This window comes from Gorilla gorilla, chromosome 4 (assembly GCF_029281585.2).
Source record: "Gorilla gorilla gorilla isolate KB3781 chromosome 4, NHGRI_mGorGor1-v2.1_pri, whole genome shotgun sequence".
Classification (NCBI taxonomy): domain Eukaryota; kingdom Metazoa; phylum Chordata; class Mammalia; order Primates; family Hominidae; genus Gorilla; species Gorilla gorilla.
This window is the reverse complement of record NC_073228.2, coordinates 11,678,544-11,699,125: the sequence shown is the minus strand read 5'-3', so window position 1 is coordinate 11,699,125 and position 20,582 is coordinate 11,678,544. Positions and strand designations below refer to the sequence as shown.

The window sequence follows — 20,582 nt, the reverse complement described above, 5'->3', positions numbered from 1 at the left end:
GAGAGAGATTCTGCTCCATTCTGCTGTTTCGTGGTGTGGATTTCCTTTATAGCCTTTTACAAAAGGACAGCTTCCCAGAACTCCTGAGTATGTGGTTGCTCTGAGTAGCCATCTCAAAATTGACCACAGAATCTGTTTTGGGGTGGCATAGATTAGTCTCCCACACAGGTCAAGCCAGGGAACCCCACCCAGTGCCTCCGTCCCTCGTTCAGGCCCAGCCTGAGTGAGCCCACCCCAGTGGGAGGAGAGGGCAGGGCCAGGGCAGGGAGGGGGCTGAGTGTCCTGGCTGCTGAAGGCACCACTCAGCTGCCGCTCCAGCCACTGCCCCAGTGGAGTTCTTTGGTTCGAAGCCAGCAGAAGAAGGTGGTGGGTGGGCCAGTGTGCGCTGAGGCTTCTTAATGGGGAGAGAGAGAGAGTCAGGTCCTCCACTGTTAGGTGGCCAAGCGCTCAAACGCCATCTCCACTCTCACCCTGGATGCAAGAAGTGACCCCGGAGGCCTGAGTCCTGGCCTTGGTCTGGTTTGATGCCATCCACCGCAGAGGCTGTTCTGAGGGCAGGTGGTCAGTGCAGAGTGGCGCGCTTTGTGGATGGCAGCCTCCCCCCATTACTAGGAATCTGACTGCCAGCCCAGTAGCCCTGGGCTGCCTGCTCAGGCCCCATCACCTGTGGGGCAGGTGCTCTAGTCCCCTTAAGAGGATGAGGAGGGTGAGGCATCAGCAGGCTGAGCGCCTTGCTCAGGGCAGGCCGTGGGACCCTGCCAAACAGCACGTGGCCGCCCCACGCCTGCCTGGAGCATCCCCTATCCCCACCCAGCCCAACCCATGTTCTCAGCAGCAGGGATGGTTCTAGGCTGACTGAATGAGGGACCAGGGCAGAGACTGCAAAAGCTTGAGAGCCAAGGGGGCAGCACAGAGCAGGGAGGGGCTGGGCTTGGGCTGTGCTCCTGTTGGGTTTCCATTAACCAGGGGACCAGCTGGGCTGCTGTGATTTCACTTTCGCAGAAAATGAAACTGAAGCCGTGGTCACGTGACAGGAGATGTAGTATATAGCAGGCTGCCAGCGACTCCTGCTCTTGCTTCTGGATCTGCAGGGCAGTCCCAGCAGGACCCATGGAGTGTCCTTCGTGCCAGCATGTCTCCAAGGAGGAAACCCCCAGGTTCTGCAGCCAGTGCGGAGAGAGGCTGCCTCCTGCAGCCCCCATAGCAGGTGAGGCCCAGGGGTGCTGGTGGAGGCTGGGGCAGTGGGGACCCCTGGAGATGTCTCACCTCCCTTCCAGGAAATGGAAACCCTGGGCAGCAGGCAGCCCAGCTGGGGCCGAGGTCCTCTGTGGCTACTGAGGCTCTGTGGCTCTGAATAGCCATCTCAAAAGTGACCACAGAGTCTGTTTTGGGGTGGCATAGATTAGTCTCCCACACAGGTCAAGCCAGGGAACCACCACCCAGTGCTTCCGTCCCTCGTTCAGGCCCCGCCTGAGTGAGCTCACCCCAGTGGGAGGAGAGGGCAGGGCCAAGGCAGGGAGAGGACAAAACAAGAAGTTTTGTCGGGGTCTTTGCTGGAGGTTCCTGCTTTTGAAAATTTTCAGTTTCATTTCCTAGAGAGAGCTCACGGTTTTTCTTCCCCTTGGGAATGAGAAGTGTCGGGCTGAGCTGAGGGCTTCATAGAGAGTTTCAGAGAATGCTGCAGGGAAGCAGAGTTTGAGGCTCTGCAGGGGTTGAGAGCTCTGCCTGGGTTAGTTTTTGAGGGGCCGTGAGGGGGCCCCAGGACCTGTCCAGGCACCTCCCTGGCTTGGGAGGCCAGTGGAGAGACAGGAGCGGGGCAGTGTCAGGCGGGCCTTGCCTGCTGAGCATCTTGAGTCCATTCTCAATTTTGTTGGCTTCTGGGGCCTCAGACTGGTTCCCCTTCTCCAGGGTTTTAAACACCAACCCTATAACTAGCAGCCCCCAGACCTTCAGCCTTTCTGTGTCCAAAGCCCAGCCCCACCTCCACTGGTGAGGGCACCTCATTCTTCCAGCTGCTTCTATCGGACCCATCACCCTGGGGCCCTCTCCTTCCTCCATGCCCCACATGCAGAGGGCCCTGCTGGTCTCCCCGCCTCCACGCTGCATGCTGCCTTCCTGCTTCCTGCTCAGCACAGCAGACAGTCAAACCACAGACCCCCTTACAGGATCCGCCCCTGCCCCCGCTGTAACTCAGGACAAGCAGGAGCCCTTACGGTGGCCACAAGGTCCTACATAGACGGCTGCCCACCCCATTCCTCTTGGCTCCCTGTCCTGCCCCCAGAGCTCACCACCTTCTGGCCCTTCCTGGATACACCAGGTGTGCTTCCACCGCAGGGCCTTTGCACCACCCTTCCCCAGAGGGCGGCCTGGCTCCCTCCTATCCCTCTTTCAGTCTTTGCCCAGCTGCTCGCCATGGGGTCTCTCTGATTTTGTCCTTCAAGGGTGTGAGCCCCAGTCCTTCCATGTTTTTTTTTTTTTTTTTTTTATAGGGAGTTTTTTTGTTGTTGCTCTGGCTGGAGTGCAGTGGCGAAATCTCAGCTCACTGCAACCTCTGCCTCCTGGGTTCAAGTGATTCTTCTGCCTCAGCCTCCCAAGTAGCTGGGACTACTGGTACCCACCACCACTCCCGGCTAATTTTTGTATTTTTAGTAGAGATGGGGTTTCACCATGTTGGCCAGGCTGGTTTTGAACTCCTGACCTCAGGTGATCCACCCGCCTCGGCCTCACAAAGTGCTGGGATTATAGGCGTGAGCCACCGCGCCCAGCCTAAGGGCTCCACTTCTATTAATAATAGTGCGGAGAGCACTGGTAGTGCGCAGCATGAACTGTTTCTAGAGGCATGCAAAGCAAATGCACTTGAGACTCCTGATTCACCACTTGTAAGAGGCCAGGAATTTGGTGACTCTGTACATGATGCTTTTGAACATTTATCGAAAACCAAGAAATACAGTGATGCTGGCTGGTTGCCCCCAGCGTCACTGAGAAAGTGGTGAAAAGGATGAACTCAGGGATTCGATGTCTGGGCTGCAGCTCTGCATAAATGATCTGAGAGTTTCTTAGTGTGCTCTGGGTCAGAATCTTCTCTCCTGTAGCCACAGGGTTGAAACTGTAGAAAATCGAGCGCCAGCTCTCACGCGATTAGCTGAGTTAAAACGGAAGCTGAGCTTCCAGGCATGCAGGGCGTCTGCCGTTAAAGTGGGGGCACTTAAGCCGGATGCCGTGGTTCACACCTACAACCCCAGCATGTTTGCAGGCCAAGGTGGAAGGATCCCTTGAGCCTAGGAGTTTGAGACCAGCCTGGGCAATGTAGAAAGATTCCATCTCTGTATTACAAAAAAAAAAAAGTGAGGACATTGGGTGGCAAAGGAAGGGATCCTTCAAGTTGGGATGGGGACATGGGAAGCCCACGGCCAGGCTGGAGACATTGAGTTCCAAATGATACAAAGTTGGGTCAGGTTGAGTTTAGTAGTGTGGGCCCACTAGCAGAGATTATGCATTTCATGTTGCAGCTGGTAGAGTTAGGAAGGCCTCTGAGTCTTTGTTTGGTTGGCTGAAACATGGATCACAAGGTGGCCCACCTTACTAGGCGTGGTGGTTCACGCCTGTAATCCCAGCACTTTGGGAGGCCGAGGTGAGTAGATCGCTTGAGCCCAGGAGTTCGAGAGCAGCCTAGGCAACATGGTGGAGCCCCATCTCTACAAAAAAAAAAAAAAAAAAAAAAAATACAAGAATTAGCTGGAGCAGGAGGATCACTTGAGCCTGGGAAGTCGAGGCTGCAGTAAGCCATGATTGTCCCACTGCACTCCAGCCTGGGTGACAGAGTGAGACCCTGTCTTAGAAGAAAAGAAAAGGAAAAAAAAAGCCTTACAGTGGTCTCTCAGTGCTCAAATGAAAAGTCTCTTGCCTCTCACTTTATTTTTTAAAATTTTATTTCATTGTTTTGAGACAGAGTCTTGCTCTGTCACCCAGGCTGGAGTGCAGTGGTGCCATTTCAGCTCACTGCAACCTTCACCTCCCAGGTTCAAGCGATGTTCCTGCCTCAGCCTCCCAAGTAGCGGGGATTACAGGCGTAAGGCACCACCCTCAGCTATTTTTTATATTTTTAGTAGAGACGGCGTTTCACCATGTTGGCCAGGTTGGTCTCAAACTCCTGACCTCAAGTGATGCACCCACCTTGGCCTCTCAAAGTGCTGGGATTACAGGTGTGAGCCACCCACCGCACCTAGCCTCATGTCTCTCACTTTAAATCAAGAGTTAGACATGATTAAGCTTCTTGAGGAAGGCATGTTGAAAGCTGAGATAGGCTGATAGCTAGGCCTCTTGCACCAAATGGTTAGCCAAGTTGTAAATGCAAAGGAAAAGTGTTTGAAAGAAATTAAAAGTGCCCCCAGCACTTTGGGAGGCTGAGGTAGGTGGATCACCTGAGGTCAGGAGTTTGAGACCAGCCTGGCCAATGTGGTGAAACCCCGTCTCTACTAAAAATGCAAAAATTAGCTGGGTGTGGTGGCTCATGCCTGTAATCCCAGCTTCTTGGGAGGCTGAGGCACAAGAATTGCTTGAACCCAGGAGACGGAGGTTGCAGTGAGCTGAGATTGTGCCACTGCACTCCAGCCTGGGTGACAACAGCGAGACTCTGTCTCAAAAAAAAAAAAAAAAAGAAAAAAAAGAGACCATCCTGGCCAATATGGTGAAAACCCATGTCTACTAAAAATACAAAAATTAGCTAGGCATGGTGGCGTGTACCTGTAGTCCCAGCTACTCGGGAGGCTGAGGCAGGAGAGAATCACTTGAACCCAGGAGGTGGAGGTTGCAGTGAGCCGAGATCACGCCACTGCACTCCAGCCTGGCGACAGAGCGAGACTCCATCCCAAAAAAGAAAAAAAGTGCTACTCCAGTGAACACACAAATGGTTAGAGAGTGAAACAGCCTTATTGTGATATGGAGAGAGTTTTCAATGTCTGGAGAGGTCAATCCAGTCACAACATTCCCTTAAACCACAGCCGAATCCACAGTAAAGCCCTAAATCTCCTGTAGCCACAATTCCACACAGGCTGACAGAGTTGAGGAAGCTGCAGAGAAGATCTTGAAGCTAGCAGAGACTGGTTTATGAGGTTTTAGGAAAGCAGTCATCTCCATAACATAAAAGTGCAAGGTGAAGCAGCGAGTGCTGCTGGAGAAGCTGCAGTAAGTTCTCCAGATCTGGCTAAGGTTATTGATGGAGGTGGCTCTACTCAACAGCAGATTTTCTTCTCTTTTCTTTTGTTTTTTTGAGACAGGGTCTTGGTCTGTCTCCCAGGCTGGAGTGCAGTGGCTGGTCCTCAGCTCACTGCAACCTCTGCCTCCCAGGTTCAACCAATTCTCCTGCCTCAGCCTCCCAAGTAGCTGGGATTACAGGTGTGTGCCACCACTTCCGGCTAATTTTGTATTTTTTATTAGAGATAGGGTTTCTCCATATTAGCATTGCTGGTCTCCAACTCCTTGACCTCAAGTGATCCCCCTGCCTCTGCCTCCCAAAGTACCGGGGCTATAGGCATGAACCATTGCATCTGGCCAATTTTATTCTTTTTTAAGGCCGAGTAGTGTTCCGTTATGTATATGTACCACATTTTCTTCAACGTCCACTGTTGGATAGTTGGTGGATTCCATATCTTGGCTATTGTGAATCGTGCTACAGTGAGCATGGGCATGCATGGCAGGATTGCTGGAGCCCAGGAGGTCAACGCTGCAGTGAGCCGTAATCATACCACTGCACTCCAGCCTGGGTCGACAGTGAGACCCTGTCTCAGAAAAAAAAAAAAAAAAAAAAAAAAAAGCAGTACTGCATCCCTGGAGGGACTGCAGGGATTAGTGCCACCACCAAGCACTCCAAAGATGCAGGGGTGGGGATTCCCAGTCACCTCCCCTATTTGGCCTTTGTGGAAGACGGGTGGATCTTGGGAATGAAAATGAATGATCGTAAGCTTAATCAAATGGTGATTTCTCAGCCTCCATAGTCGTGTGAGCCAATTCTCCTAATACATCCTCTCTCATCCATCTGTTTGTCCATCCATCCATCCATCCATTTATCTATCTGTCTGTCTGTCTGTCTATCTATCTATCTATCTGTCATCTGTCTTCTATCAATTATCCATCCATCCATTCATCCATGTACCTATCCATCCATCTTATCTATCTATCCTATCTATCCATCTATCTAAAAGTCTGTATTAGGGTTCTCTAGAGGGACAGAACTAATAGGATCTATGTCTGTAAGAAAGGGAGTGTATTATGGAGAATTGGCTCACACAATCACAAGGTGAAGTCCCATGGTAGGCCGTCTGCAAGCTGGGAAAGAAAGAAGCCAGTAGTTGCTCAGTCTGAGTCCAAAAGCCTCAAAAGCAGGGAAGCCGACAGTGTAGCCTTCAGTCTGTGGCTGAAGACCCGAGATCCCCCTGGCAAACCACTGGCGTAAGTCCAAGTTTCCAAAGGCCAAAGAACCTGAAGTCTGATGTCCAAGTGCAAGAGGAACGTGAGGAAGCATCCAGCACAGGAGGAAGATGAAAGCCAGAAGACTCAGTGAGCCAGCTTACCCCACCTTCTGCCTGCTTTGTTCTAGCCACGCTGGCAACTGACTGGATGCTGCCCACCCACATGGAGGGTGGGTCTTCCTCTCCCAGGCCATTGACTCAAATGTCAGTCTCCTCTGACAACACCCTCACAGACACACCCAGAACAATACTTTACCAACTACCTAGGCATCCTTCAACCCAATCAAATTGACACCTGATATTAACCATCACACCGTCTATCCATCCCTCTACCCTATCTGTCCACCTACCCTATCTATCTATCCACCTATCCATCTATCCTATCATCTATCTATCTATCTGTCTATCCATCCATCCATTCATCTATTCTATCTATCCATCCATCTATCCATTCATCCATTCATCTATTCTATCTATCCATCCATCCATCCATTCATCTATTCTATCCATCCATCCATCCATTCATCTATTCTATCCATCCATCCTATCTTTCTATTCATCCATTCATCTATCCATCTATTCTATCTGTCCATCCATCTATACTATCTATCCGTCCATCCTATCTGTTTATCTATCATCTGTCTATCCATTCATCTAGCTTATCTATCTATTCATCCATCCATCTATCCATCCATCCATTCATCTGTTCTATGTATCTATCTTATGTATCTATCCATTCATCTATCCCATCTTATCAATCCATCCCATCTTATCTATCCATCCGTCCATCCATCCATGTATCTACCTATCTACCTGTCTACCTACCTACCTACATATTCTATAGTTCTGCTCTCTGGATAACCCTGTTCTATACCGTGAGTATTTAATGAGTTAACATGTACATTGTTTAGGAAGTGCTAGTTAAGTATGTCTCTTATTTCTGAATCCAGCTACTTATTTTTATGATAATAAAAATGTAAATGCTGGTTGGCAAATGACCCACATGTTACAGGAGGACATAAAATAGCACGAAGTTTCCTCACCCTGGGCCAGGACTGTCACATTCCCCAGAGCAACACTGTAAACTGGTGTGTCCTCTTCTAGACATCTCTGCGTGAATGTGTGCGCACACACACACACGTTAATGTGAGTGGCAGCTCATGCCCTGCGCATGCCTTGCTACTTTCATGTACAGTGGCTGAGGCCTCTAGTGGAGGACGGACCTCAGCAGCCTCCCTGGCTCTGCCACCCAGCAGGGCCTGACTCAGCAACAGGCCTATCCTGGGCACTTCCCTTGTCCTGCTGTTTTGCCGTGACATAGGCTGCTAGGCTGCATGCTTGCACGGAGACCTTGCCCTCTGAGCCAGGCTGGCCGTCTGGAGGACAGATTCCCAGCCACTAGCCTGCTGGCTTCAGGCTGGCACATTTACAATGCAAATCTCTTCAAATCCCCTGCACAAAGCTTCTCTGGCCACTCACTGGCTGCGTCTCTGTGCTCCCTGCCTTCTAGATTTCTACTCAGATTCTCTCCAGCGTTCAGAATGATGGATCTTGTCAATCTGTGCCGGTCGTTGGGTGGAAATGGCACTGCAGGGCCTCCGTTCTGATTTCCTTCATCAGTAGGCATGGCAGGCATCTCTTTGGAAGTTAAGAGACCACATGTATGTGTATTTCCTTGAGCGGCCTGTCTGTCTTTAGGGAAGCTCGTTTTGCTTTGGTTGGTCCTTGTGATTGTTGGGACTGTTTATACTGGGCACAGCCTGAAACCCAGCTCTCCTAGGCTTGCTCAGCAAGAGAAACGTGCTGGGCCACCGTTGCCCAAGTCCAGGCTTGAGGGGTTCAAGTGTACTAGGGCTTTGCTCCATTTCTCTGATCCTGACAGCTCTGCCCTTCTCCACTGCCAGCTTTGTCTGCAGGTGGAGGAGAACAGACAGTGGTTTCCCAGCACCACCTCATGGTCTTTCCAGGATGCACTGAGTGGCAGAAACTCCAGTAAGGATCCAGAAGTATGGATGCTTCCATACTTCTTGCTGGTTGGCCCTTCCCTTAGTCAATCACTAGTGCCAGGGTAAATATCGGCCCTGATTGGATTAGGCTAGTCAGGGCCCGCCCCTGGTGGGAGGGTAGGTTGGTGGGAGGGGCAGGCTCAGAATCCCTGGTGTAGGTGAAACAGCATCTCTCAAAGGATGGGGCCTTGGGCCGCCTGTTGCAGATCTTTTTCCAGCTCTTACTTTCTGGCTGTGATGTTTCATGTGTGTCTTATGTATGTAGACGTTTAGAGGATTTGTTATCAATTTTGAGTCCTGCTAAGGAACTTCACGAATTCTTGAGCTCTTGGCTACGCCAACACTGGGTACTCAAAGGGAAAAAGGTCTGCGTGGTCCCTGCCCTCCAGATCTCAGAGGAGGAGAGGGCAGTGACGAAACCAGGTGCTGGAAACGGGCGTGGGGATGAAGTGTCCAGACAGGGGTGCAGCTGGGACTGGCTTGGGGCCTTGGAGAAGGGTCTGTGAGGATCAGGCAGAGGGAAGGTTCTGTACAGAAAAGCAGGCTTGGCCTGGCACCATCTGGAGTGTGTGTCAGGGAGAGGTGGGGTCGTCCAGACCCAGGATTGAAAACAGGGACTCCTTGAAGGGTGTTTTCGTCCATTTTATGTTGCCATAAGAGTACCCGAGCCTGGGTAATTGAAAAAGAAAAGGCCGGGTGTGGTGGCTCAAGCCTGTAATCCCAGCACTTTGGGAGGCCGAGGTGGGCGGATCACGAGGTCAGGAGTTCAAGACCAGCCTGACCAACATGGTGAAACCCCGTCTCTACTAAAAATACAAAAAAAATTAGCTGGGTGTGGTGGCGCATGCCTGTAATCCCAGCTACTCTAGAGGCTGAGGCAGGAGAATCGCTTGAACCCAGGAGGTGGAGGCTGCAGTGAGCCGAGATTGCACCACTGCACTCCAGCCTGGGTGACAGAGCGAGGCTCCGTCTCAAAAAAAGAAGAAAAAAGAAAAGAGGCCGGGTGGGGTGGCTCACATCTGTAATCCCAGCACTTTGAGAGGCCAAGACGGGTGGATCATGAGGTCAGGAGTTCAAGACCATCCTGGCCAAGATGCTGAAACCCCTGTCTCTACTAAAAACACAAAAATTAGCCGGGTGTGGTGGCAGGCACCTGTAATCCCAGGTACTTGGGAGGCCGAGGCAGGAGAATTGCTTGAACCTGGGAGGCAGAGGTTGCAGTGAGCCGAGATTGTGCCTCTGCACTCCAGCCTGGGCGACAGAGCAAGACTCTGTCTCAAAAAAAATAACAAAATAAAATAAAAAAAGAAAAAGAAAAAAGAGGTTTATTTAGCTCACAGTTCTGCAAACTGAGAAGTTCAGGGCCTGGCCCTGGTGTCTGGTGAGGGCTTTTGTGCCACGTGGCAGAGTAGGCCGACGGGGATGCTGACAGCTGTGAAAGACTAAGCTTGATGGGGCATCTTGACTTCATAACAACCCACCTGGCGGGTGCTAATCCATTCCCGAGGGGAGTAAACAAGCCTCTCAAGAGTAAACCCATGACCGCAAACGGCACCAAGCCATTCGTGAGGGATTTGCCCTCACGACCCACAGACCTCCCCCCAGCCCTGCCTCCCAGCACTGGCATACTGGGGATCAACATGAGTTTTGATGGGGACGGACAAAGCGCGTCCACACCACAATGAAGGCTACAGTGAGTGTGGGGCTGGCAGAGTGGGTGCTCCATGTTGTCTGCATGGCAGCTCTGCATGGGTGAGAATCTGGAGGCAGAGCAGCTGGGCGGGCAGATGCCTTAGTGCCAGGACAAGGGAAGCAGTGGGAGACCCCTGGGCCGCCACTGGGAGAGTGCCCACCCTGGGGAAGACAGGAGGAATGTCTACAGTAGGGGAGGAAAGCGTAACAGGCTCTGTTTTAGAGGTGCCCGAGGTGCGCTGACATCCTAGTACAGAGTCAGGTGAATCCACTCATGTGGACATTGGGAGGAAGGGGCTGGATGCTAGGACGGCGCAGTCTTTCTCTCTGATTCACCCCTTGTTGTGATGAAACTGGGGTCCCTGGTTCCCTCCTACCCACCTGGAGCAGAACCCCTACCCTGCTCATATCAACAGGCCCAATGCAGGACCTCGGAGAGAGAATAGGGTGAATCTCTCCATGCACTCGTGGGGAGGATTTCTGTTTTTCCTTCCTAACACTCACTTGCTTCTCTCTGAGATCTGACCCTTCCTTCATCTGCCGTTACAGATTCTGAGAACAATAACTCCACAATGGCCTCGGCCTCGGAGGGTGAAATGGAGTGTGGGCAGGAGCTGAAGGAGGAAGGGGGCCCGTGCTTGTTCCCGGGCTCAGACAGTTGGCAAGAAAACCCCGAGGAGCCCTGTTCCAAAGCCTCCTGGACCGTCCAAGAAGTGAGTGCACTGCCCCGGCTCCCCTCTCCCCCCACTCACTCTGCCCAGGAAAATCTCACTGCACAGCTGCCCAGCTAGCCCCCGAAAATGCCACCATGGCCCAGCCCATTGAACCTGCCCACAGGGCAGCAGCAGAGCTGCCCCTTCTGCACCTGATTCATCTCTGGCTGGAGTCTGTGGGTTCCAGACCCCCTGGGGCCTCCACCGTCTTTTTTTTTTTTTTTTTTTGAGACAGAGTTTCGCTCTTGTTGCCCAGGTTGGAGTGCAGTGGTGCGATCTCGGCTCGCTGCAGCCTCCACCTCCTGGTTTCAAGCAATTCTCCTGCCTCAGCCTCCCGAGTAGCTGGGACTACAGGCATGCACCACCACGACCAGCTAATTTTTTTGTATTTAGTAGAGACGGGGTTTCACCATGTTGGTCAGGTTGGTCTCAAACTCCTGACCTCAGGAGATCCACCCACCTCGGCCTCCCCAAGTGCTGGGATTACAGGTGTGAGCCACCGCGCCCGGCCTCCACCTTCCTTTTCTTTCTACCAGACCCAATACTCGTGTGTCTCCCAGAAGCTGTGGCTGGGGTGGGGCCTGAGCTTCTGCCGTGTGTATCTGTGTCCCAAGCTTCTGTGGGTCTCTTTGCATTGAGGGTGCAAGCTCAGAGGTGCCTTGCTGCTTCGGAGCAGGGAACTGAGCATCCGCTGGGTGCGTGTCTTGCGCTTCTGTAGGCCTCTGCATTGAGGGTGCGTGCCCAGAGGGGCTTTGAAGCTTTGGGTGTGGGGTGGGTGCTCTGGAAATGTGCTGGCTGGCAGGTTACCCTTCTTGGAAGGGTATGGCTGAGCCACCTTTTGGCTCCCTCTGGCCTTCAACAGCCCCTTAGGCGTTAGACACCAAGAGAATGCGTCCTTGTTAAGATTCCCAGTTGGAGCACTAGGCGAGGCTTTCGAGGGGAGCATCCTGTACATGTTCAAGGAGAATGGTTGGAAGAGAAGGGCTCCTGGGCTCTAGCGCGGCCTGGGAAGACCCAGAGGGCAGTGTCAGCTCCCGGGTTTCTTGCTGGGCACGGAGAAGGGGAAGCTGTCTTTCTGTGTCTGCACTGGGGCTGGCTTTCTGTCTGTCGTTCCTTGTAGGTGGCACTCCATGGTTGGGCTGTGGTGGGAAGTGATGCAGCCGCAGTGCTGTGGTCTGTGGGGGGTGAGTGGGGTGAGTGTGGGGGGTGAGTGGGGTGAGTGTGGGGGGTGAGTGGGGTGTCTGTGGGGGGTGAGCGGGGTGAGTGTGGGGGGTGAGCGGGGTGAGTGTGGGGGGTGAGCGGGGTGAGTGTGGGGGGTGAGTGGGGTGAGTGTGGGGGGTGAGCGGGGTGAGTGTGGGGGGTGAGCGGGGTGAGTGTGGGGGGTGAGTGGGGTGTCTGTGGGGGGTGAGTGGGGTGAGTGTGGGGGGTGAGTGGGGTGTCTGTGGGGGGTGAGTGGGGTGTCTGTGGGGGGTGAGTGGGGTGAGTGTGGGGGGTGAGTGGGGTGTCTGTGGGGGGTGAGTGGGGTGTCTGTGGGGGGTGAGTGGGGTGTCTGTGGGGGGTGAGTGGGGTGAGTGTGGGGTGTGATGGGGTGTCTGTGGGGGGTGAGTGTGGGGGGGTGAGTGGGGTGTCTGTGGGGGGTGAGTGGGGTGAGTGTGGGGTGTGATGGGGTGTCTGTGGGGGTGAGTGTGGGGGGGTGAGTGGGGTGTCTGTGGGGGGTGAGTGGGGTGAGTGTGGGGGGGTGAGTGGGGTGTCTGTGGGGGGTGAGTGGGGTGAGTGTGGGGGGTGAGTGGGGTGTGTGTTGGGGGGTGTGTGAGTGGTGTGAATGGGATGTGTGTGTGTTGGGTGTGTGTGAGTGGTGTGTGTGTGTTGGGAGTGTGTGTGGGGTGAGTGGGATGTGTGTGTATGTTGGGGTGCGTGGGAGTGGGGTGTGTGTGTGCTTGTGTCATTCCCTTGGAGAATAATCCCTTCCAGAGCAGCCAAGGCCACCCCCAAGCCTGGAGCACATGGGATGCGGAAGGTTTGGGTAACTCCCTTTTTATACTTAATTTGGAACTCCGTCAGAGTGGGAAAGTGGCAGTGCGGATGGTGTTCCTTGAAAACATTGAAGGCAAATGAATAAACCCTTTGCCATCTGGGGCAAACAATAAACCCGCCCAAAGACAGAGGAAAAGCTAAGAATTGAGTTACTTGGGGGAATAAGATTTTGAAAAGTTTCCATGAATAATGAGGAATCAAGAAAGCCACACAAATGCTCGAGCAGGACATGCTCAAAAAAGACCTGAGAAGACCTCAGTGCAGGCTGGAAGGAAGGCTGAGTGTGGGAGGAGTGTCCCAACTCAGGGCAGTCTACAGAGACTGAGAGAGTATTATTTTTTCTTTATTTTATTTTATTTTTTTTTGAGATGGAGTCTCACTCTTTTGCCCAGGCTGGAGTGCAGTGGCACCATTGCAGCTCAACTGCAACCTTTGCCTCCCAGGTTCAAGTGATTGTCCTACTTCAGCCTCCGGAGTAGCTGGGACTACAGGCACCCGCCACCACGCCTAGCTAATTTTTTGTATTTTTAGTAGAGACGGGGTTTCACCATGTTGGCCAGGATGGTCTCGATCTCCTGACCTTGTGATCCACCCCCCTCGGCCTCCCAGAATGTTGGGATTACAGGTGTGAGCCACCGTGCCTGGCCAGTTTTTTTTTTTTCTTTTTTCTTTTCCATGTTTTGGCTGTAGGTGTTTAAGGAAATCTCTATCAAACTACTAATTGGCAACAAGCCAAAGGAACATAGACTTTATTTATTTATTTATTTATTTTTTGTTTGATTTATTTATTTATTTATTTTTGAGACGGAGTTTCGCTCCTGTTGCCAAGCTAGGGTGCAATGGCGTGACCTTGGCTCACAGCAACCTCCACCTCCCGGGTTCAAGCAATTCTCCTGCCTCAGCCTCCCAGCTAGCTGGGATTACAGGCATGCACCACCACGCCTGGCTAATTTTGTATTTTTAGTAGAGACGGGGTTTCTCCATGTTGGTCAGGCTGGTCTTGAACTCCTGACTTCAGGTGATCTGCCCACCTCAGCCTCCCAAAGTGCTGGGATTACGGGCGTGAGTCACCACGCCTGCCCTATTTTTTATTTATTTTTTGATGTTTTAAATTTTTTTACTAGTGGAAATCTGCTTGAATTTGTAAAATGTAGAGTTGACACAGAAGATGTGAAAAGAATGAAGACATTTTCTAGGGAATCTTGAACAAGAGAAAACCAACATGAACAAGAGAACAATGAAAGAGGCCGGGTGCGGTGGCTCACTGGGTGACTGTGAGATCCTTCCTCAAAGAGAGGGAGAGAGAAGGAAGGAAGGAAAGAAAATAGGAAATGTTGATGAGGATGTGGAGAAATTGGAAGTGTTGTACAGTGTGGGTGGAAATGTGAAACGCCGCAGCCACTAAGGAAACAGCAAGGCGGTTGATCCAAAAGTTACGCATAAAATTATCCTAGGCCGGGCGCGGTGGCTCACACCTGTCATCCCAGCACTTTGGGAGGCTGAGGTGGGTGGATCACGAGGTGAGGAGATTGAGAACATCCTGGCCAACATGGTGAAACCCCGTCTCTACTAAAAATACAAAAAAAAAATTTAGCTGGGCATGGTGGCGTATGCCTGTAATCCCAGCTACTTGGGCGGCTGAGGCAGGAGAATCACTTGAACCCGGGAGGGGGAGGTTTCAGTGAGCCGAGATCGCACCACTGCACTCCAGCCTGGCAACAGAGCGAGACTCACTCTCAAAACAAAGCAAACAAACAAACAAACAAACAAAAAGAATATGATATGGATCTGTGCTGCAGCCTGGATGGACCTCAAAAACATGCTAAATGAAAGAAGCCAGATACAAGAGGCCATGTATGATTCCTTTGATATGAAATATCCACGATAGACTCACCCATGGAGACAGAACACAGATTAGTGGTTGGCTGGGAGGAGTGGGGAGGAGGGAGTCATTGCTGTGGGATTTCTTTCTGGGATGAAGAAAATGGGAACTAGGGCCAGGCCCGGTGGCTTCTCACCTGTAATCCCAGCACATTGGGAGGCTGAGGCGGGCGGATCACTTGAGGTCAGGAGTTCAAGACCAACCTGACCAACATGGGGAAACCCCGTCTCTACTAAAAATACAAAAATTAGCCAGGTGTGGTGGTGCCTGCCTGTAATCCCAGCTACTCAGGAGGTTGAGGCAGGAGAATTGCTTGAACCTAGGAGGCAGAGGTTGCAGTGAGCCGAGATTGAGACACCGCACTCCAGCCTGGGCGACAGTGAGACTCTGTCTCAAAAAAAAAAAAAAAAAAAAAAAAAAAAAGCCTAAATATACACATATCCACACATGAGAGAAGTTCAGAGTGAATACACAGGTGAATGCCGATAGGGTGTCTCTGGTGATGAGTTTACAGGGGCTTTTGCGCATTTTCCCAATCCCACAGGGAGCCTATTGAATTCTGAAGCTGAGAGCGGTGTATGCGTTCTAGAGAACGGTGCTCTGAGCGCAGACGCTGCATTCTAACCACGGTGAGGAGGGTGCTAGGAGCCAAGGGACGCGGCCCCAGAAGCTGAGACAGCGAGCTGCGTGGCCAGCCTCACCCTGCAGCAGGGTCAGGTGGTCAGTCCTCACCTGCAGTCATGGGGTGGGTGGAGAGGGAAAGGGCGCACAGAGAGGGGCCCGCGCCTGTCCCTTGGCACAGCCATCCTCCACTTGGCCTCTCCTTTGGTGGCCGCTGGTTGCTGACTAACAGGGTGTCCTTTGTGGATTCTTCCTCTGGAGAGGCTACTGGGCTTGGCTGCTGGGTTGTACTTCCTGTGGTGAGGGAAGAGGAGACTGCCGGAGCCAGGGGTCATTTGGGTTGGAGGCATCGGCAGGCCAGGAGGCTGCTGGTGGAGCTTCCTTTCCTCAGCTTCCTGCTGGGCGTCTTGCTGTGAGGTCTCCCGGCGATGCCCGGTGTGGAAGGGAGGTGTCGGATGAGCGTGCCCGCTACAGGACCAGACTGCCCGCCTCCGCCTCTAGGGGCTTGGGAGGCCTGACCTGGCTGGCCCTGGGGTGCCCGGGCCTGCCTATACCTTCTGGGTCGGTCTCTGCAGTGCATCTGTGCTCTGAGCGCAAGCCAAGGCATTCGTGTGGAGGCCCAGGGCGCCGGGGGCCTGGTAGGGTGCTGGGAGCTTGGCAGGGTGCCGTGAGCCTGGCAGGGTGCCGCCTCTGGTGTAGGCAGTTCTCCTCTTACGTGGACTTGTCCTGCACGTCTGCAGGAGCTGCTTCTTCGTCTTCCCACACCCTCCTGCCCATGGGCCCTGGAGGCAGACGGTGCTGGGAAGCTGGTCAGTGCCCACACGTGGGTGTCCCTGCCTGGGCCTTCCCAAGAGGAGGTGGCCCCTGAGGTGGGGTCTTTGCGAGTCTACTGGAGCTGTGTGTGGGGTGCACAGCCCTGCCCTGTCTGAAGGGGGTCGTGTTTCAACAGGGAGCTACATCAGAGGTTTTGGTAGATGCTACTGTAGACCTCATATCCGATGAATGGGAAGCTGCTAATGCCGTGCCCAGCAAGAGAAGGAAGCAGGATGCAGCCCCGCTTGAGGCCGCCAGCGTGCCTTCTGCAGACTGTGAGCAGGTAGTCCGAGTCAATAGTTGGGCAGAATGCTCCCTGCCCTGGTGCATGCTGGCACAGCCCGGCACGGCCACCTCGCACTTCCGGCCCTTGAGTCCCTGCCAGTCGAGGAAGGCTGCCCAGGATGGGCGTTTTCGGGTCACCCTTGGGCTGTGAAAGAGCAACGCTGATTCAGGCTTGGCTCTTGTGACTCTGAGGACGTTTTGCTAGTGGTGAATTTCAGCTTTATTGTGCTTGCCCTTCTGGCCCCCATCCTTCCACTTGCCTTTTTACTCTGTGCAGCTGTCCCCTTGGACACCTGGAGAAACTTAACCTGGCTGCACTCACCTGGCTAAAGCTCCACCAGCAACACAGGCTTCACCACAGAGAGCAGCAGGGGAGCCCAAGGGGGCCTAGAGGGCCAGGCTCAGGCAGGTGGCGGCCCGACCCAGCCTCTGCCTGAACACAAGGTCTTGGATGGCGCTCGCCACATGGGGGTGTAGTGGAAGCCCTGCTCAGTTTAGTCTCTGGTTTTTGGAAGTTGAAATCCTGACTTTTTCTCTTTTTCTTTTCTTTCTTTCTTTCTTTCTTTCTTTCTTTCTTTCTTTCTTTCTTTCTTTCTTTCTTTCTTTTCTTTTCTTTTCTTTTCTTTTCTTTTCTTTCCTTTTTTTTTTTGAGACAGAGTCTCGCTCTGTCGCCCAAGCTGGAGTGCAGTGGCACGATCTCAGTTCACTGCAACCTCCGCATGCAGGGTCCAAGTGATTCTCCTGCCTCACCCTCCTGAGTAGCTGGGATTACAGGCACCCGCCACCACGCCCGGCTACTTTTTTTGTGTATTTTTAGTAGAGACGGGGTTTCACCATGTTGGCCAGGCTGGTCTCGAACTCCTGGCCTCAAATGATCCACCCATCTCGGCCTTCCAAAGTGCTGGGATTACAGACGTGAGCCACTGTGCCTGCCCCAAATCCTGACTTTTTCTATAGCATTTAGGAGTATTACAGGACTCACTAATAATATCAAAAATGAAATTAGGTAACACATGTAATGAAAGGACTTTTGCTTTTGGGGAAAAGCAAGGGAGCTTCATACCTTGAAGAGTGATGCTTGTGAAGTTTATTACTTTTTTGCAGAGGGCGACGGCCTCCCTGCCTTCCCCGCGCCGCGCTCCCCCCCGCGCCTGCCCATCGAGGTGGTCATGTGTTCATTGAACGGAGATTTACCGAGCATCCACCACACCCAGGTCTTAAGTGTAGGCAGAAGCCTTCAAGGCAGGCATGCTCTTTCCTCTGTGGGCTGGGGCTTGGCCGTGAGCCCACTCCTGCAGCTGTTGGGAAATGCAGGCAGCGTCCACACGGGGCTGGACTTAGCCAGACCTAAGGCACAGTGTGGGTGGAGAGCTCATTCACAATAGCAACAAAAATATGAGAAGCAACTTGTGAAATAAAGGATGGATTCATAGGCCATGCGAGGAGAAGAAGGCTCGGGCTCAGCAGACAGTGAAGTCCGTGGAAAGGTGGGCCCTTCCCCAGAGAGAACATGGAAGGTTTAGCACTGCAGAGATGTCTGCTGTCACCCAGAATGACACGGGAACTTAACCAACTAATTAATGTATAACAGTAGTATAGCTCTGAATGGGTTTGGTGGGTTTTGTTTTTGTTTGTTTTGAGGCAGGGTCTCGCCCTGGGTCCCAGGCTGGAGCGCAGTGGCAAAATCATAGCTCATTGCAGCCTTGACTTCCTGGGCTCAAGCAATCCTCGTGCCTCAACCTCCCGAGTAGCTGGGACTACAGGCGTGCACCACCACACCCAATTAATTTTTAAAATTTTTGGTAGAGATGGAGTCTTGCTGTGTTACCCACGCTGGTCTGAAACTCCGGGGCTCAAGCAATTCTCCCGCCCCAGCCTCCCAAAGTTCAGGGATTACAGGCATAAACCACCACCCTAGCCTCGTTTTGTATTTTTGGAAGTTGACAGATTTTAAACTATAAATTGGTGAGCATACTTAACAGATGTGAGGAGGAGAAATGGATGGGAGATTTATAGTAAAGCTGTCAACGTACACGGGTGGAAACATTCCCACGGAGTAACAGAGGCGCGACCTGGGGATGCGCACGGAGCATGAGATGTGAGCTGGAGTTAGGGCACTGCATATGCGGACCGGAGCGTGTTGGTCAGGGTGTACACACGGGTGTGGAAAGTGGGGTGTCTGGACCATGGGCTCAGCATTTGGGTAAAACACACACACTCCACTCACCCCAGTCACACACACCCCCCGCCACACATACCCCACTCACACATACCCCACTCACACACACCCCCACACCCCACTCACACCACTCACACACCCCCCGACACACACACACCCCACTCACACACACACCCCAACACACACACATATCCCACTCACACCACTCACCCCCAACATACACCCCACTCACCCCACTCACACACACCCAACACACACACACCCCACTCACCCCCAACACACACACATCCGACTCACACCACTCACACACCCCAACACATATACCCCACTCACACACACACACATACCCCACTCACACCACTCACACACCCAAGACAAACACCCCACTCACACACCCCAACACACCCCACTCACACCACTCACACACCCAACACACACACCCAACCCACACATACCCCACTCACATCACTCACACACCCCACACACCCCACTCACATACTCCACACACACCCCCCACTCACCCCACTCACACACACCCAACACACACACACCCCACTCACCCCACTCACACACACCCAACACACAGCCCACTCACATGACTCACACACCCCCCCAACACACACAGCCAACTCACACCACTCACACACACCCCCAACACACACTCCCCACTCACCCCACTCACACCCCAACACACACAAGTCCCACTCACACCCATCTCATACTCACACTGAAACACACAGTGGTCCCTTGTTGCCCACAGGGGGTTGGTTCCAGGACTGCGAAGGACACCAAAATCCGAGGATGCCCAGTCCCAGATATGAAACGGCGTGGCATTGGTACATAACCCATAGCATCTGCCTGTGCACTTTATTTTTATTTTTTTTCATTTTTTGAGACGGATTCTCTCTCTTTTGCCCAGGCTGGAGTGCAATGGTGTGATCTCGGCTCCCTGCAACCTCCGCCTCCTGGGTTCAAGTGAGTCCCCTGCCTCAGCCTCCCGAGCAGCTGGGACTGACTATAGGCGCCTGCCACCACACCTGGCTAATTTTTGTATTTTTAGTAGAGACGGGGTTTTGCCATGTTGGCTAGGCTGGTTTCAAACTCCTGACCTCAAGGGATCCGCCTGCCTCGACCTCCCAAAGTATTGGGATAACAGGCCTGAGCCACTGAGGCCGGCCCCCCACACCATGCACTTTAATTCATGTCTAGATTCCTTACCACAGGCATCTGTATGACATAGATGCTGTATGAACAGTTGCTACACAGTACGGTGTTTCCCTTTGTGTTCTTTGTTTTTGTTGTCTCGTTATTTTCTGTTTTCTTCCCCAATATTTTCTGTCTGTGGTTGGCTGAATCTGTGGCTGCAGAGGGCCGACTGTATACCAGCTTGATTCAATATTTTATTTTTATTTTTTATTTATTATTGTTATTATTATTCTTTTTTGAGATGGAGTCTCACTCTGTCGCCCAGGCCGGAGTGCAGTGGCGCAATCTCGGCTCACTGCAAGCTCCGCCTCCCAGGTTCACGCCATTCTCCTGCCTCAGCCTCCCGAGTAGCTGGGACTACAGGCACCTGCCACCACGCCCAGCTAATTGTTTTGTATTTTTGTAGAGATGGGGTTTCACCGTGTTAGCCAGGATGGTCTGGATCTCCTGACCTCATGATCCACCCGCCTCGGTCTCCCAAAGTGCTGGGATTACAGGCGTGAGCCACCGCGCCCGGCCTATTATTATTTTTCGAGGCAGAGTGTTGCTCTGTCTCCCAGGCTGGAGTGCAGTGGTGCAATCTTGGCTCACTGCAACCTCTGCCTCCCAAGTTCAAGTGATTTCTCCTGCCTCAGCCTCTAGAGTAGCTGGGATTACAGGTGTGTGCCACCACGCCTGGCTAAT

General features: G+C 52.7%; 1 protein-coding gene across 12 annotated transcripts in view; it reads left to right on the top strand.

Annotated features, from left to right (window-relative positions):
• The window catches only part of RNF213 (ring finger protein 213), a 139,352-nt gene that overhangs the window by 8,621 nt on the left and 110,149 nt on the right, over positions 1–20,582 (top strand). For 5 of the 12 annotated variants that reach the window (XM_063706017.1, XM_055389513.2, XM_055389514.2 and 2 more), the window contains exons 2-4: positions 1,003–1,207; positions 10,715–10,878; positions 16,365–16,511. In XM_063706017.1, coding sequence (XP_063562087.1) covers positions 1,111–1,207; positions 10,715–10,878; positions 16,365–16,511 — 408 coding nt within the window. In that variant the 5' untranslated portion in view covers positions 1,003–1,110. The remainder of the gene's footprint in view (positions 1–1,002; positions 1,208–10,714; positions 10,879–16,364; positions 16,512–20,582) is intronic. The other 7 variants (XM_063706018.1, XM_019027158.4, XM_063706020.1 and 4 more) reach the window with 5 other exon arrangements.